Here is a 17914-nt window from a genome sequence, read left to right as displayed (position 1 = left end):
CACACACTGACCTGTGATGGGTTTGGCGCAGGCGGCACATTTTTGGGCGTACAGGTTACTGAAGCACTTCACACAGAACGGATCTTCACCCTGCGTTGTGAAAGGCTGTCTGGCCAGCTGGACTTTACAACCCGAACACAAGAAACATTCTTTATGCCAGGGCTCGTCTCTGTACGTAACGCCACCCTGAACCAAGATCTGGAGGAGACCAAAAACACTGTCATTCACTGCGTACAACTTAACGAGGTTAGCAATGAAATAAAAGCACAAAATACTCAGTATTTAGATTAATCTTCAGATGTGTGTAGTTTACACTCGTAAAAGTTTCCAAAGGGTTTTTTTTTTCCAAAGGGAAACTTTGCCAAAGAAACTTTCAGTGAACAATTTTGAAGGCAACTTAGGCAAGACACATAAATAGGGTAAAAAATTAACTATAATAAATATCACTTTCCTTCCTGTGTCAGTAATGTTCAATTGTGATAGAAAAAAATAACAAGATACATTTCTAGTTTCAACTTTATTTGTTCTTCAGAAAATGTGCGACCATTGAAAATGTGTAGGCTACTAATTTACTCCTGGAGCCACATTAACATCCCTATAAATTGGGACTTAAAATGAACCATATTCGGCCTTAAAAAGTAAGAAACCAAAATAAAAGTTTGTTAAGAATTAGAATCTAAAAGGATATTAAGATATTTTTAAAATGAGTTGCAGGCATGCACATTTCGGGCAAAAAACAAAAAGTAGTGTTTTTTTTCCCATTTTAAAAATGGCCGTTGGTATAGCTATAATGAAACAAAGATGGCTAAAGTCAACCGATTTAGCTAATAGACCTAACAATCTCTGTGTAAAAGTAAAATAATGATGAGGTTCTTAAGTCATTTTAACCCCTCTGTAATCTGACTCCAAATCTCAGGTGAAAATTGTGGCTTTTGTGAAATATGAAATATTTGTGAAATATTTTGGCTTTCTTCTTCATTTATGTTAGTCTTTCTTCGAAATATATTTTTTAACAAAATAAAAAATTTGAGCTGGGAAAGTTTCTGAAATGTGGTTGCTTTTTCCATGAAATTACTCAAATGTGTTTGTCTGAGAACCTTTTATACATCTTTTGTACACATATTTACCTGCAAATTCTGAAATGATATGCACTGTATGGTAGGCTACAGTACAAATATTTTGAGTGTCCCTTATTCCGTCCCTTATTTTCCTATAAAGAACCACGATTGTCCCTTTCCTTTCCATAAGTTGGCAACCCTAAAACTGCTCAATATTAAAGCTTACAATTTGACTTTTTGTAAAGCTGCTTTGAAACGATATGAAATGAGCGCTTTACGAATACATTTTGATAGTAATTTAATCTAACTTGATTCGTGTAAATTCATCAAAACATTATCCAATTGATCGTTACTGAAATCGTTTCATTTCTGTAGTACGCTAGCCTACGGCTAAACAGCATAGAAGATAATTCATAAATTCGTACATAAAGGAATGCGCATGCTCATGCCTCAAGCGTCTACGCCAATAAGATTGCTGTATTATAATCCAATAAAATCGGGTGTGGGCGGCCTTAATGTGTCGACCCGCCCCAATCGTCCACTCTGGGGAACTCGGAGCTCTGACATCACTGTAGTTCAGAGAGAGATTCAGAGAAAGTGAAACTAACTTACTTGATCAACAACAATATGGACGCCTGAAACGATCAACCTCTTTAAACAACAGAATATTTATTGATCCGTTCAAAGAGTCTTGTGGACACATCTGATCCTCACAGGTAAGAGATAGAAATATAAGAGAGATTGTGCTGAACAGGTTTCTAATGGAAATGATCTGGTTTAGTAGGTTTATGTCGAACTGGAATAACGTTAAGTTGAACAGAACCAGGTTTAAGCATGTCAAATACTTAACTATTTTAGTTGTTTAATGCACTGAAATGGTATCAGAATTGTATTTATATATGCCATTTGATTGGTTGTGATACAAAGTTTGGCGTTTTTGTCATTTTGTCACAAATACATACTAAAATGACCTGCAGATTCACTGAACACAAACCTGCTAAACTGCAGATGAAAATCACATTTAGCCTACATTAAACATTATTAAGATAAAAATTACTCTTGGCCTTATAATATATTTTATGGAGAGTGTTATATAGGCTAGTTGTTGTAAATATACGAGACCGGTGCGTCGCGCAGGTGTCGCTCATTATCAATCACGCCAACGGCCTCGTCCTGCTCGCCACAATATCCTTTAAGATTACAAAAGAAATTTAAATTGAGTGTAGGGCTGGACGATTTTGGAAAATAATCTAATTGCGATTTTTTTTACCAATATTGCGATTGCGATTTAATATGCGATTATTTTTTAAGCTCTTTATCTTTTCTATTATTCAACAAAAACAAGCAATAAATCATTGTAAAATAGGGAAGGGAATCTTTAGGCACCTCATGAGCCGATACATTTTTTTTCTTTAATTGATCTTATTAATAAAACTTAAAATATTTAATTAGGCTACATAATTATAAGTAGGCCTACTTATAATAATTACACATTAAAAAACTAAATTAATACAATTACATGTTAATAGTTTTAACAAATATAGCTTCAAAACAAATAACAAAGAGGGAAAAAGATACAAGCAATAAACAAAGAGTGCTTTCAGTATTTAAGAGTAGGCTGTCTGAACGTGTTCATCTCTTTTGAAATTATAAGATGTGGTTTGTCCTGTTTGTTTAATAACTGACTGTGTCACATTACCGGTAAATTCGCGTCATAAAAGCATTTTGAGATGCAAACGTACATTTAACCACGTAGACTCGCTCACAGCCGCATGCTCAAATGCTCTTCGCAAAACGCACGTGAGTATTTGAAATTGAAAGCAACTTCTGTCGGTGATTTTCATATTTTTAATATATAAGCCAACTGCATTCCAAGACATATGATGCCTTCGTAGAACATTTGTAAGTAAAATACCGGCGGGCGAGACCGCGCACTACTGAAGTATATCACGCAGACCGCGCGCGTATCTCATATCTTGCGCAATGAAGCCCGCGAATGTCCTTGTAACTCGCTTCAACTTTTCCGAACTTTATTAAAGATTATTTCTCGTAAGGTTCGAGTGGTGTCGTGTGTGTGTGTGAGAGAGAGAGACAGAGGAATTAGAAGCAAGCAGAATACGGTTGTTTATAAAGCACATACACGTCTGTGTTTAAAACTAAGCTCAGACATATACAATACAGAATCGTTGGAGAGAATCTATAACACAATATCACATAAATTAAACATAAACTGTTATTTCCTGTAGCCAGGTCTAGGCCTATATGTGTCGCATGCCAAGTTGATGCTTCATCTGCAATACAGACTGGTTTACTCTCGCGTGTCACGTGACCAGACTATAATCGCAGCTTTGCGGTTTAAAAAATCGCATTTCATCATATCGCGATATTATCGCAAATGCAATTAATCGTTCAGCCCTGTATCAAGTGTGCCCAAACTTTAGACTATAGTGCTGGTGATTTATCTTCATCATTTCTCTCTCCAGCGATGTCTTCCTCCAGCGGTCCACTGACTGAGGAGCTTCAGTGCTCTATATGTCTGGACGTGTTCACTGATCCAGTCACCACTCCATGTGGACACAACTTCTGCAAGACCTGTCTGAATAAGTGCTGGGACAACAGCCAGACCTGCAACTGTCCATATTGTAAAGAAACATTCAAGCACAGACCTGATCTCAAGATTAACACCACACTCCGAGAAGTTGTAGATCACTATAAAAAGAAAAGTCCTGAGAAAAAAGCTGAAGTTCTGTGTGACGTCTGTGAGGAAAGAAAGCTGAAAGCCCTGAAGTCGTGTCTGGTGTGTCAGAGCTCTTACTGTGAAACTCACCTGGAGCCTCATTCGAGAGTGGCAGGTTTAAAGAAACACAAACTGATCAATCCTGTGAGGAATCTGGAGGACTATATATGTCAGAAACATGAGAGACCTCTGGAGCTGTTCTGCAGAGATGATCAGACTATCGTGTGTCTGTCCTGCACTGACGGAGATCACAAGAACCACAACACTGTTTCTTTAGAAGAGGAGAGTGAAGAGAAGAAGGTAAAAGTTACTGACAAACTGATTTTAAATGGCTCTTATCATGAGGAATCACATGTTCTTTGATATAAATGAATCCATTATGAAAACATATTGTGTGTTGTTCTCTGTCTATAGACTCAACTGATGAAGACACAGAAAGACACACAGCAGATGATCCAGGACAGAATCAAGAAGATTCAAGACGTCAAACACTCGGCAGAAGTCAGAAAAGTGAGTTTAAAATAATTAAATTAAATTAATTGTAATTGTAATTAGGGCTGGGCGATATATCACATGATATTTTTTCCCGGCTTTACTGACGAGATGCGCATAACAATCTCATGCGATAATTCGCCCAGCCCTAATTGTAATCTCTATTGTTGTTTATTGAATTGCTGTATAAAATCAATTTCACACTCACAGTCACACTGTTGGTCTGAATATCGACACGTCTGTGATTTTCCCGATCACTTTTGTATTTTTTTTTTTTTAATTTGTATGATTTGTAGATTTGAGGAATCATTCAGTGCAAACGGTGCAGAATGAGGGATTTTGAAAACTGGCCAAAACACTGAAGTATGAGAAATAATAACACTGATTCTTCTCTTAGCAAACACCACTAATAATGTGTTGATTGTCCTGGTTGAGCAGAGAAACACAGAGAAGGAGAAAGCAGCCCGTGTGGAGCTCTTCACTGATCTCATCCGCTCCATTGAGAGATGTCAGACTGAACTGCTGGAGATGATGGAGGAGCAGCAGAAAGCAGCAGAGAAACAGGAGGAAGAGCTCATTGAAGAGCTGGAGCAGGAGATCACTGAGCTAAAGATGAGAAACACTGAGCTGGAGCAGCTCTTACACACTGAAGATCACCTCCACCTCCTACAGGTCAGTCAACATCTCTCTGATCAATGATAATGCAGTATATGACACCATAACACTCCCCATGCTGAAGGATTTCTCCTCTCTCCTGCTGTAGATTTACTCATCCCTGTGCAGCTCTAGAAACACCAGGAACTGGTCTGAGATCAGTGTGAAGACTGATGAGAGTCTGGAGACTCTGAGGAGAGCTCTGACTAAACTGCAGGACTCTCTACAGGAGAAACTCATGCTAACTGGTACAGCAATATCAAATACACCGTACAGATACAGTACATATATTTATCATCTTTTAATATCAGTAATGAAGAATGAGTCTGGTCAAGCTGAAATATGAGAAGTATGTAATCATGTATTTGTGTCTCATTATCATCACACTTCTTCTTGTAGAGGGCATGTCATATTCATCTCTAATTTCAGAAAATATGCAGTAAATTAATCTTATAGCCTACTAGCTTCTTCCCTTTAACCACAACCATGAGTCTTTACATCCCCAAACACATTTAAATGAGAAACTACAGAAAGAAACATTTATTTTATATTAACTTGATTGACCCACGCCTTACCAAGTGTATAAACCACCTGCACGTGTTATCTTTCCTCAGTTGATATTCGCTACTTGCGACCTCTTTGCTTCGCAGCTCAACTGTTTTCGCTGACTTTACCACAGTCAACAGGAGGAAACATCTATATCGATCAGCCTCCGCCAGGCGTGACTGTCAGAACGTTGCGTTTAGTTGCAATTTTTCTGGTTGCTAGCCACCCACGCACGCCACTGGATTTGCTCTGGCTGCCCGCCTGTGTCTGTGCTTTCACCTCTCCCATGGATCAAATCAAGCTCTCCGCTCCTGCTAACCCATTGGACTCGCAGTCGTGTGCATGCCCTGCCGCCTGCGGTTCACTCATTGCCGCGAGGGGTGCATGGGGTTAAAGTACGCGGAAGAACTGCTGTTGCTTCCAGAGAACTACAGCCATTGCCTCGCTCTGCCTCGGAAGCTTCTTCGGCGTAGACTCAAGGTTGCTTCCAAAGCAAGGACGAACAGTACGACTCGGATGTTGGAGTGGATGAAAGTGTAAGTGTAATAAGATGAACCGTTTCTCAGCATCTGTCTTTCAGCCCCCTTACAAGGCTTCAGCTCTCGTTGTACGGGCTCTAAATGTTTTCTCCCTCCTCTCAGCCTACAAGGCTGAGCTGTTGGAGGATATGAGTACACATTTGGAGAAAGGCGTACCATCGCCTGCACTTTGGAAGGAGATTGTTACCGTGAACGACCTGGTCCTTTCCAACCTTTGCAGAAAGTAATTTTTCTGGATCTGGAGCTGAATTCAGTTACGGAGCCACGCAAGAGGGCAGAACAGTGAATGGTGTGTGGCCAAGCACACTTCACTCAGCCCATATAAATTATTTAGAGCTCCTCACTGTGTGGAAGGCTCTGAATCACTCCCATGTCGACCCATGTCCTGGGCATACTGAACAGGGGCGCAGACCTCTTGTCAAGGGGAAACCCTCTCTACAGGGACTGGCGCCTCCATCCTCAGATAGTGGGTCTACTGTGGAGGAGGTTCAGCCAGGCAACTGTAGATCTCTTCGCCTCGTGCAAAAATGCCCATTGTCCATGAATCCATGAATATGAATCCACCAAGCTTGCCCCACTTGCTGCACGAGAAGCGAATATGCTCATTGAGGAAATATAGTGCGTGCAGGTGGTTTATACTAGGGCTGCACAATATATCGAAAAATTATCGTTATCGCGATAATAGTATATGCGATATCCGTATCGCAGAGAGATGCAATAAACTGCATTTATGTTATGTGCCAAGCATTTGTGTCATGCATGCATAGGTTGTTTATCCAAATTCTACCAATCAAATGTGACCTTACTATCTTTATACCCGCCTCCCTAGTAGGTGCTATTATGCTATTGGCTAGATCGGGCCCAAAGGGGAACCTAGTGGCTCAGAGCAGAGAGAGGAAAATAAAAACTAATGGCGGGAGTAGAGACAAGCGAGGAAAATGACATCAGCGAAGAACCTGTACCTAAAAAGAACTGTACGTCTGAAATATGGCAATATTTTGGCTTCAATAGAGAAGACGTGTCAAATGCAGCCAGGTACTATGAAAGGGGCCGTTCACATATTGCAGTGGTTCCCAACCCTGCTCCTGGAGTACCCCCAACACTGCACGTTTTCTTTGTCTCCCTAGTCAAACACACTTGATTCAACTCATCAGCTCATTATCATGTGATAATGAGCTGATGAGTTGAATCAGGTGGATAGTGGCTGCGCCGCTATCTCCTTTCCACAAGCGCTTGCGTCTGTCGTTGCTGTGCAACCATGACCTGCGTGAGCTTGGGGAATTCTTAAAAGTTGAGATGTTCTCATCTCGTCGCGGCATAGGTGAGCCTGGAAAAATGTGCTTCCATTTTGCACGCAAAAAACGTGATATGTGAACATAAGTGACGGTGTCACTAAGTCGTGCCGAAAAATGTTGACCACATCGAGAAACTAATCTCCACAGTCATCTGGAACGCAATCTCAGGGAGCTACAGGTGCTGGTCATAAAATTAGAATATCTTCAAAAAGTTGATTTATTTCAAGAATTCAACTTAACAGGTGAAACTAATATATTATATAGACTCATTACATGCAAACTGAGATATTTCAAGCCTTTATTTGTTATAATTTTGATGATTATGGCTTACAGCTTATGAAACCACGAAATCAAAATCTCAGAAAATTAGAATATTACTTAAGACCAATACAAAAAAAAGGAGTTTTAGAAATGCTGGCCAACTGAAAAGTATGAACATGAAAAGTATGAGCATGTACAGCATTCAATACTTAGTTGGGGCTCCTTTTGCCTGAATTACTGCAGAAATGTGGCGTGGCATGGAGTCGATCAGTCTGTGGCACTGCTCAGGTGTTATGAGAGCCCAGGTTGCTCTGATAGTGGCCTTCAGCTCTTCTGCATTGTTGGGTCTGGCGTATTGCATCTTCCTCTTCACAATACCCCATAGATTTGCTATACGGTTAAGGTCAGGCGAGTTTGCTGGCCAATTTAGAACAGGGATACCATGGTCCTTAAACCAGGTACTGGTAGCTTTGGCACTGTGTGAAGGTGCCAAGTCCTGTTGGAAAATGAAATCTGCATCTCCATAAAGTTGGTCAGCAGCAAGAAGCATGAAGTGCTCTAAAACTTCCTGGTAGACGGCTGTGTTGACCTTGGACCTCAGAAAACACAGTGGACCAACACCAGCCGATGACATGGCACCCCAAACCAACACAGACTGTGGAAACTTCACACTGGACTTTAAGCATCTTGGATTGTGTGCCTCTCCATTCTTCCTCCAGACTCTGGGACCTTGGTTTCCAAATGAGATGCAAAATTTGCTCTCATCAGAAAAGAGGACTTTGGTCCACTGTGCTTTATTAAATCCAGAGTCAACGCAGCCTTCTACCAGGACATTTTCAGAGCACTTCATGCTGACTTCATTTTGGAGCAGGATTTGCACCTGCCCACACTGCCAAAAGAACCAAAACCTGGTACAATAACCATGATATTATTGTGTAATTACTGTGTGATTTCATGTAATATTCTAATTTTCTGAGATTTTGATTTTGTGGTTTCATAAGCTGTAAGCCATAATCATCAAAATTATAACAAATAAAGGCTTGAAATATCTCAGTTTGCATGTAATGAGTCTATATAATATATTAGTTTCACCTGTTAAGTTGAATTCTTGAAATAAATCAACTTTTTGATGATATTCTAATTTTATGACCAGCACCTGTATATGAAGACTTCAAAAAGTGTAAGCCAAATCTACCAAAACTGCTAACGAAATGCCAAGTAACAATAACAGAGTCTCACAGACAACCATTAATCAAAGTGTTGCATGTGTAACGTTAACTCTTTAAGATCAGAAGAATATCTATTAGCCTACCTGTTTATTTTAGTATGATCATTACATATATAAATGATAAAAAAAACTTAATAAAAGTAGCATTTCTCTAAGGAAATATAATATCGCAAGAAATATCGTTATCACAATACTCAACAACATCGCATATCGCATATTTTCCCAGTATCGTGCAGCCCTAGTTTATATACTTGGTAAGGGGCAGGTACCTGGCATTGGACATGTGCTTCTGTCTGTCAGGCCAGACTTGGTGTAATTGGATGCTTCTGCAGAGGTCAGGTGCGGATCCCCTTCCCATAGGTGGTTCTCGAACATGAGATGTTTCAGAGAACCAGGGTTATGAACAGTAATCTATTGTTTTGCATGTTTCTGTGATGGATAGCTTTAGGGGTAGGGGTTTTGATTAGGTGACATAAAATATAATTGACCTTATAATCAATGTAAGTCTATGCAATGTCCTCAATATAGTGAAACAAGAATGTGTTTTTTGTGTGTGTTTGTGAAATCAGGTTGAGATTATTTTAAATAACTTTTAAAGTGTCAATAATTTTCTTATATAAAAGCATCTCAAAGATCTGATGATGTTTTATTGTCATGTGTCTCTAGTGCTGAAGAGGATGCAGCAGTATGCAGGTACAGTGTGCTGTCTGCACTACACTATTACATTCATATTGAAAAAATGTTTGGTTCTTGTATAGCTGTTGTCAAGTTGCCGACTCAGGGTGCTGACCCACCAAAGGCTGTCCGATTAGAGACCAAACGAAGATGCACTTGTTTTCTGGGAATAAACCATTTATTGTCAACACTCAACAGACTGGTTTGTGTGGTTGTGCTTATGTGTTATGGTTTTCTATCAACTAAAAACAGTAACATAAACTTGAATGTACATAATAATAATTATGAATTAAAACAATTAAACATATTGGCAATAATACCGCACAATAAGATAAGATTAATAATTAAACATGAGCATCATTAGAAAAAACTGAAAGCATGTAACTTCTATATTATTTGCAGCACACAGCTGTAACCTGACACTTTAGTAAGTCCTGGAAGCTTGTATGGCACCACTAATAAAGGATTGCAAATGTACTTTTGCATTCACGCACAACACTTAATTTAAAAGGCGATCTATAAACAGTTATTATGCCGCTGTAACTTCAGCGTCCGTCTCCGTGTCTGGCGGCAATGAAATACTGTCTCTGTGAGGGCGGGGTAGATCACAAGGTCTGTTTCTGGACACTGATTGGCTCAGGCAAGGTGCTGTGAATGCATGTGCCTCAAAATACAGAGGGAGAGATTGGTAGAGAGAGGTTAGGGTGACAGCAATCCATAGCCTTTTTTACACATTTAACACACTCACAGCTTCATTACTGCACTAAAAGAGGATTAAAAACTGGATTAAATATTACAAATATATTGATTTGTTTTTCTTTTTTTTCTTTTTTTTTAAGTGGATGTGACTCTGGATCCTGATACAGCTCATCCATATCTCATCCTGTCTGATGATGGAAAACAAGTGAGATGTGGAGACATTAGACTGAAACTCCCAGACAATCCAGAGAGATTTGATAGATTTACAAATGTCCTGGGAAAGGAGGGATTCTCCTCAGGGAGATTTTATTTTGAGGTGCAGGTGAGAGGGAAGTATCAGTGGGAATTAGGAGTGGCCAGAGAATCCATTAAGAGGAAAGGATTGATCACACTGACTCCCAGTAATGGATACTGGACTGTGTGGCTGAAGAAGGGGAATGAATATAGTGCCTGTGCTGATCCTCTTGTCTCTCTGTGTGTGAGAGTGAAGCCGCAGCGGGTCGGTGTGTTTGTGGATTATGAGGAGGGTCTGGTCTCCTTTTATGATGTGGAGTCCAGCTCTCATCTCTACTCTTTCACTGATCAGTCTTTCACTGGGAAACTCCATCCATATTTTAGTCCAGATTCAAACCATGGAGGTAAAAACTCAACTCCACTGATCATCACACCTGTCAAACACAATAAATGAATTTACAGCCCTAATTTTGAAATACACAATGAAAATGATTTATATAATTAAAAATCTAAACATGTTTTGCTATTTTTTCATCATTTGTTTTTCATTGTTAAAATTTGTAGCTATAATTGCAAATTATAATGTAAAATTATAATGCTTGTTTAACAATTTTATTTTCAACTTTGCATAATTGTTTATGCCATTGTTTTCTCCCATCTCAACCTGACAAAGTGAAAGTGTCTGTATTTTTTTTTTACATCAAAATAAACCAAACTATGAAAACATTAATGATATCAAAGCTGGTTTTACGATTTGAATTACAAAATAATCTGTGATAATACTGTGGTAAATCAGATGGTAATTCCTCAATATATGTATAATTGTATGATTACCATATTCATACACAACATTATGGATCTTCAAAGTATACCTAAAAAACACCATGGTATTATGATCATGGTAATAACAAAATATCTGAAAAAAATGTATAAATAGGAAAAGGAGTACAAGAAGAAAACATTGTAGTCCTATTACCAAGGTACCATGTCAAATTTTTAATCAATGGTAAAATTATGTTTAACCACAAAAATAGAATAGAATAGATAGATAGACAAATTTCAACACAAATCCGATTCATTTAAATGCAAATGTTTTATTGAAACAGTTAAATACATTTTTAAATGAAATATAGGACGATTAAATATCTGATGGTACTGATATGAAGCAGAGAAACAAATATGAAACCTTATAAAAGAGTACCTTATAAAATTAAACCTTATAAAAAATATTTTCCTTCTTTCAGGATATAGTAGAGATTATTCTATTAAAGATGCCTATTTATATTGCTGTTTATGTTTAATGTATTTTGATCTATGAAAACTGAGCACAGCTGCTTTTTACAGTAGATAGTGATAAAATGCAACACAACTTCTTGTCCAGGCCCTGGTCATATCTAGGCTTGTTCACTGCAATGTTCTTCTGGCTGGACTTCCATCATGTGCAACAAAACCTCTACAAATGATTCAGAACGCTGCAGCTCGTCTTGTCTTTAACAAGCCCAAAAGGGCCCACGTCACTCCTCTGTTCATCTCTCTGCACAGGCTACCTCTCGCTGCTCGCATCAAGTTCAAGGCATTTATGCTTGCTTACAGATCTATCACAGGCTCAGCTCCCTCCTACTTTCACTCACTCCTACGAGTCTACATCCCTACCAGAAGCCTACACTGTAAAAACTAAAGGAGCCTCAAATATCCTGTCGGATACTCAAGGAACTTAAAAATGTAATTTAAGTGCCTCAAAGCTCTTTCTCCTATAGTAGGGTTACTGGAGGAGCATTGACAATATTTGAGGTTCTTGCTGGAACTTATGGGATCCTTTAAGCACTTTGTATTTAGTTCAGAGGTTCTGGAGTCACCTTTTCATTACTATGAGACCTCGAAGTGCTTTGGGGGAAAATAGAGGAACTTGAATGTGATAAAAGGGTTATTGGAAGATCTTTTAACATTTAAGTGGTTCCTGGAGGATCTCTTATGTTAAAGCCAGCATCTGGAGGAACCCAATGGTTCAGTGAGGCCAGAATGATATTATTATTATCCTTTTATTACTTAAGTTTGATTCAGTATACATACCCAGGTGAAAAATATGTAGGCTACTATTAAAAATGTACTTGAATGTGTTTTAGTATAGGCCTTCAATACAAATATAACCTACTTTAATGCATTTTAATACATTTAACAGTAGCCTACATCTTTTTCACCTGGGTAGCTTACATTTATTTAGTATAGGCCTATTTTATTGATTAATTTAAACATTAAACAACAACACTAAATAATAATATTATTATTAATAAAAAATCATTAATTATTATTGAATAAATAATAGTAATAAAATAATATTTTTTACTTCTTCATTATTATTTGAAGAAGAAGAACCAGGAAGATAAAGGTTTTATTCAGTCACGAAACTGCTGCTATTCCTCTGCTGTCGTCGCTTCACTGATGCTCGCGCTGCTCGCGCGCAACAAAGCTCAGCTGATCGTCATTGAGTTTGAATGTAACGGCTCTCCTCATCAAAGCCTGCCGCATCTTCCGCCGTTTGTTCGGCTCTTCGTTACAAGGTTTGTAAACTCGCCAAAGAAATATAAATACTCACTATATATTCAAACACACATATCTATAAACTAAATTTATTATACATTACTACGTTTTTACAGTGTTTACCACTCGTTTATTGTACAGTATCTGGTATGAAGGTTTTAGCCGCGATGCTAACTACGTTGATCTAATGAACAATTGGAAATTATCGACTTATTGTCTTAGATTGATTTAAAGTTAGTCATTCAATTAAACATATTCTGTACAACTGTGTCTTCAAATTACTGATATACAGCCTAACTAATTTAGCTGATTCCTGCTGTCGTCATTGGTGTTTGTTATGAATAACAAAAGCAGGTTAATATAGTTTGGTCTGTTTTTGTTTAACCTAACTTTACTTACTACAGGTGCCCTCATTCTATCAAATACCATTTTGAATCCATTTAGTGGTCAATAAATATTATGTTGTGAATAATCAGCTTTGTTATTTTGTTTCCCCAGAACAACCAGTACAATGTTTCAGTGGCAACATTGAATTACAGTAAGTACCTGCACCACATGCAAGTACTTTATTACTATGAACTTTCTCTGTGTGCAATTGTATTGTTTGACTGTGTACTTGTGTTTTTTAATCAGTTATTCTCTGAAAATCTTCTTCCCTCATGCTCTCAAATCTCATTCATGTTATTCATGTAATATCACAGGTTTGGAGCCAATAATGCTATGCATTTTTTAGGCCCTGTTTACACGAGAACGCTCCCGGGTGAAAACGTAAAAATATTTTATCAGATGTGCCTTTCGTTTAGACGGCGACAGCGTTTTTGGGACTTAAAAACGCAAAAAAGTGAAACCACCCTCCAGAGTGGAAATCTTAAAAACGCTCCACCGTCGTGTTTCCGTCTAAACGGTAAAAACGCAAAAGTCTGCTAGACAGTGAAGGCACCGATCAGTGCTTCACATTGCCACCTAGCCACCTGGAGTGCATACTACATTGAATTTCACACACTTTTGCGTCACCGTATGCACGCAGATTCCCCCCCCATAACGCTCATCTAAACGCAGAATAAAAAGTGATCACTTTTGCGTTTTCTCTTCAGATCGTTTTCGTGTAAACGTAGCCTTAGAGGCTATACCTTAATCATTATGCATTTGAATATAAGACATTTGAACCCTGAATTATAACTTCAAGTTTGGTCTTTTTCGACAAAAAAAGGAAAAAGCTATTAAATGGCTTCATAAGACTTACAACACAAACCATAACACATGAGTTGTGAATTCATTGATTATTTTTAGGATCTTTTCTGGGACATTTTTGGATCTTAACCATTTTTACATAAATTGTTGCATTGAATTGAACTAGACAAGAGTACATAAGAATGGTTACATGAATGATTTATTAATTTGTTTCTGCTTGTGTTTTATGCAGTGAAATTGAATGGTGACAGGGGTTGCATTATGCCTGAGATCTGCTTTTGGGTTCCACAGACAGAAAGTCAAACAGGTTTGGAACGTCACAAGGCTTAGGAAATTATTTAAATTTCACAACTATCACTTTAAAAACCTTACTAACAGTAAATTTTGTACTTTGCAGGGATCTCGGTAAGCTGAAATACAAGTTTGAACAAGAATAAAAATCCTCCTGTAGACCTGAAAATCATTGAAGTGCCTGGACCATCCACCAGAAAAGAGGAAAAACAAACAGAAAATGAAGCTGATGCACCTTTTCACTTTTCTAACTCGTTAAGTACCTCACATGTCCCTTGTGAAGATTTTATAATTGATTGCATTTTATGTTGCAGCGAGTAAAGGTGTGTCACATTTGTGAATTTCGTGAAATTACACAGACAAAAAGGTCCATTGACCATTGTCAGCAGTGTAGCAATGTAATGTATGAAGCACCACACAAAATTGCTGATCGTGTGGATTCTTATTGAAATGACTGAATTCACCAGTGAACATTCACAGAACAACAGATAATTTTACTGCACCTTAACTCTGTTCAATTGGAAAATGTTTTCTGCTTGTTGTGACATAAGGAATACTGTTTCCGGGTCGAAGCCTCTACTTCCTTTATCTTGTTTCTAGATATTGAGAATACTCAACAACCATTTATGGGAACTGTTGATTCAAGTCACACATTTAAGCTTTTCAAAAGCCATTGTGTACATTACAGTCTCCAGTCTCACGGTATCCCAGACTTCAACATTTTATGATTCAAAATAGCTGAATAACTAACCATCTGAGATTTCGGAATAGAGATAAAGGTTAGGATCATAATTTTCAGGAATATTACAGCACAATGAGTGCATATTAGCACTGTTTGTTTTTGGCATCTGAGAGAGCTTTTGGACTTGGAAACAGTTGCGTCAGACTTAAGCGAACTGAAACGTTTTAAAATTAAGTGAAGATGGACATTTTTAATTAGTCAATTTGAATTTTTTTACATTGATTTATTACATGGAACGTGTTTTCTATGCATTTTGTTGAGATGTCTTTTCTTGTGTAGCCTATTGTATACACATGGTTGATTATTCATGTTACTTATGTATTATACAATTTTTTTTGTGTGTATTCATTGATATTAATCCATTACTAGCTTTTTTCCCCAAGTGTATTGAAGTGTATGTATTAAAATGGATCTAAAATATGTAATAAACAATTCATTTGTATTTGGTTCAGTTTGTTTATTATAATAGAAGTTAATGGTAACCGTAGTAACAACATGAAATTAATTTAATACAAATAAAAAAAAATTGAAATTTGGTTCCTGGAGGCACCCACAGTGGTTCCACACAGTGCTTCATATAAGAGTTCCTCAGGAAGCCTGTGTGGTTCCTCAGAGAACCGCCCCTTTTTAAAGGGTGCCTAGAGGATCTACAGACGGTTCCGCTGGCGTGGCAAAGTGAAGAACCCCAAAAGGTTCCTCCAGGCACCTTTAGTTTTTACAGTGTACGATCGGTCAATGAGCGACAGCTCGTGGTTCCATCACAGAGAGCCAAAAAATCACTCTCCAGAACATTCTCATTCACGGTTCCATGCTGGTGGAACGATCTCCCCACCCTCATCCGGAATGCAGAATCCCAATCCCACACTGTAAAAATAAAAGGTGCCTGGAGGAACCGTTTGGGGTTCTTCACTTTGCCACACCGGCGGAACCGTCTGTAGATCCTCTAGGCACCCTTTAAAAAGCTGTGGTTCTCTGAGGAACCACACATGTTTCCTGAGGAACTATGGAGCATATATATATGAAGCACTGTGTGGAACCGCTTTTGGGTGCCTCCAGGAACCATTTTTTAAATTAATTCCATGTTGTTACTATGGTTACCATTAACTTCTATTATAATAAACAAACTGAACCAAATACAAAATAAGAATTGTTTATTACATATTTTAGATCCATTTTAATACATTCACTTCTATGATGTGTAATACATTTTAATACATTCACTTCTATGATGTGTAATACATTTTAATACATTCACTTCTAAAAATGTCCATCTTCACTTAATTTGAAAACATTTGTGTTTCAGTCCGCTTATTAAGTCTGACGTCACTGTTTCCAAGTCAAAAGCTCTATCAGATGCCAAAAACAAACAACAAACAGTGCTAATATACAGTCATTGTGCTGTAATATTCCTGAAAATTATGATCCTAACCTTTATCTCTTTACTGAAATCTCAGATGGTTAGTTATTCAGCTATTTGGAATCATAAAATGTTGAAGTCTGGGATGCAACACTGATGCCACTGACGATCCTCAAACGACACGTTCTTCCCTTCTCCAAAACCTGACAAAAACATTGAGGAGTTTCATTTTGAGCAGCCGTTTCTAAAATCTCTATAACAACATTATCATAATTTCAAATGAACATCATTTAAATTGTTTATAAACATTGATAAAGACACACTGTAAGAAAAGTCTGTAAAAAAGACCGGCCCTCTTAGGTCAAATATGGGCGAAAACTTTTACGTTTAGAAATTTTGAATTTTTTTGCTTCATCGGAATGGAATGAAACTTGGTGACTTTTGTTGTATTAGCTATGTGAACACACAAAAATATCATGGACATCATTCGGATATGTTAAAGGGTCGTAAAAAAAAATTGGCTCCTTCGCGGTCAAAAATGACCGACATAAGAAATGAATGGGAAATACGAAAAAATACGAAAACTCAGAGAAACTTTTGGTGGTACAAACTACAAATCAGCCACTGTGCAGAAAAAAAGTGCACAGCAATGAAGGGGTGACACTCTAAAACATCAAGAGTGCAAATAAGACACCCCCCCCCCACACACACACACACACAGACATGAACTGATATGACCTGGTAAGACTGCAACAGCAAATTTGGAGAATATGCTAAATAAAATCAAAATATAAAAAAATACAAGAGACTCTCTCTCGTTCAAATGCACACAAAAACACATAATAGGTGTTCCTGATAACAATACATAAAATAATTACAGTTTGTATGTATATAGTTAAAATAATATTTATTATTATTATTACATTTTTATTACTGTTTTTTTAACCTACAGTTTGATAATGATTGTTTGCTGTTATGTTACTTCAATAGAACACAACATGAGGTAGAGATACACTATCAACTACTGGCTTCAACAGAACATCAGGTCAGGTCTGGGGTTGAAGATGAGACCTCAAAGCTGCTGCTGCTGCACACAGTCAAGCCCATAGACAGTAAAAGAAATGGACACAGCGACCCCATTGGATTCAACGGAGAAAAGTGAAGTCAATTAGAAGCACTCACTTCCTGATGGCTGAGCGTACTGCGCAGACTCAAACTGTGAGCAACCCGTCTGTCTTCTAGCTGTGCCAAGAGAAATCTGAATCATTCCCTTCCGAAACTTGCAGAGACGGAGAGTGTGAGTAGGAGGTGTCCATGAGCTAGGAGCAGGAGCAACTTTTGTATTCTGATTAATTATTTTGTCACTTTGCCTCCACG

The 17914-nt window shown here is 37.9% G+C and overlaps 1 protein-coding gene and 1 long non-coding RNA gene across 3 annotated transcripts; both read left to right on the top strand.

Annotated features, from left to right (window-relative positions):
* The first annotated feature begins 1626 nt into the window (after positions 1 to 1626).
* Positions 1627 to 11155, top strand: LOC307163575 (E3 ubiquitin-protein ligase TRIM39-like). Of its 2 annotated transcripts, XR_013822098.1 has the most exons (8): positions 1649 to 1774; positions 3542 to 4095; positions 4210 to 4305; positions 4726 to 4959; positions 5051 to 5189; positions 5556 to 6023; positions 9477 to 9503; positions 10325 to 11155. XR_013822098.1 is itself a non-coding variant. In XM_079879681.1 (7 exons), the coding sequence occupies exons 2-7, from the start codon at positions 3544 to 3546 to the stop codon at positions 10870 to 10872; spliced, it is 1596 nt and encodes a 531-aa protein (XP_079735807.1). In that variant the 5' UTR covers positions 1627 to 1774; positions 3542 to 3543; the 3' UTR covers positions 10873 to 11146. The 2 variants fall into 2 exon arrangements, 1 of the variants encoding a protein (XP_079735807.1); XM_079879681.1 differs by lacking the exon at positions 5556 to 6023 and having other exon boundaries at positions 1627 to 1774; positions 10325 to 11146.
* Positions 11156 to 13438: 2283 nt separating this feature from the next.
* On the top strand, positions 13439 to 15245 carry LOC307163593. Its single transcript, XR_013822104.1, has 3 exons — positions 13439 to 13494; positions 14380 to 14454; positions 14545 to 15245. It is a non-coding gene; the product is annotated as an uncharacterized lncRNA (long non-coding RNA).
* The last annotated feature ends 2669 nt before the right edge of the window (positions 15246 to 17914 follow it).

The sequence above is a fragment of the Squalius cephalus genome (genome assembly GCF_949319135.1).
Source record: "Squalius cephalus genome assembly, chromosome: 8".
Taxonomy (NCBI): Eukaryota; Metazoa; Chordata; class Actinopteri; order Cypriniformes; family Leuciscidae; genus Squalius; species Squalius cephalus.
Note: the sequence above shows the minus strand (reverse complement) of the source record. Positions and strands in the feature narration are given on the sequence as shown.

Bases quoted from the DNA above. Each gene is read 5' to 3' on its own strand.
- LOC307163575 (XM_079879681.1), top strand. From the start codon at position 3,544: ATGTCTTCCTCCAGCGGTCCACTGACTGAGGAGCTTCAGTGCTCTATA. The intron at 4,096-4,209 runs GTAAAAGTTACT...CTCTGTCTATAG, and splicing joins AGGAGAGTGAAGAGAAGAAG to ACTCAACTGATGAAGACACA. The intron at 9,504-10,324 runs GTACAGTGTGCT...TTTTTTTTTAAG, and splicing joins GAGGATGCAGCAGTATGCAG to TGGATGTGACTCTGGATCCT.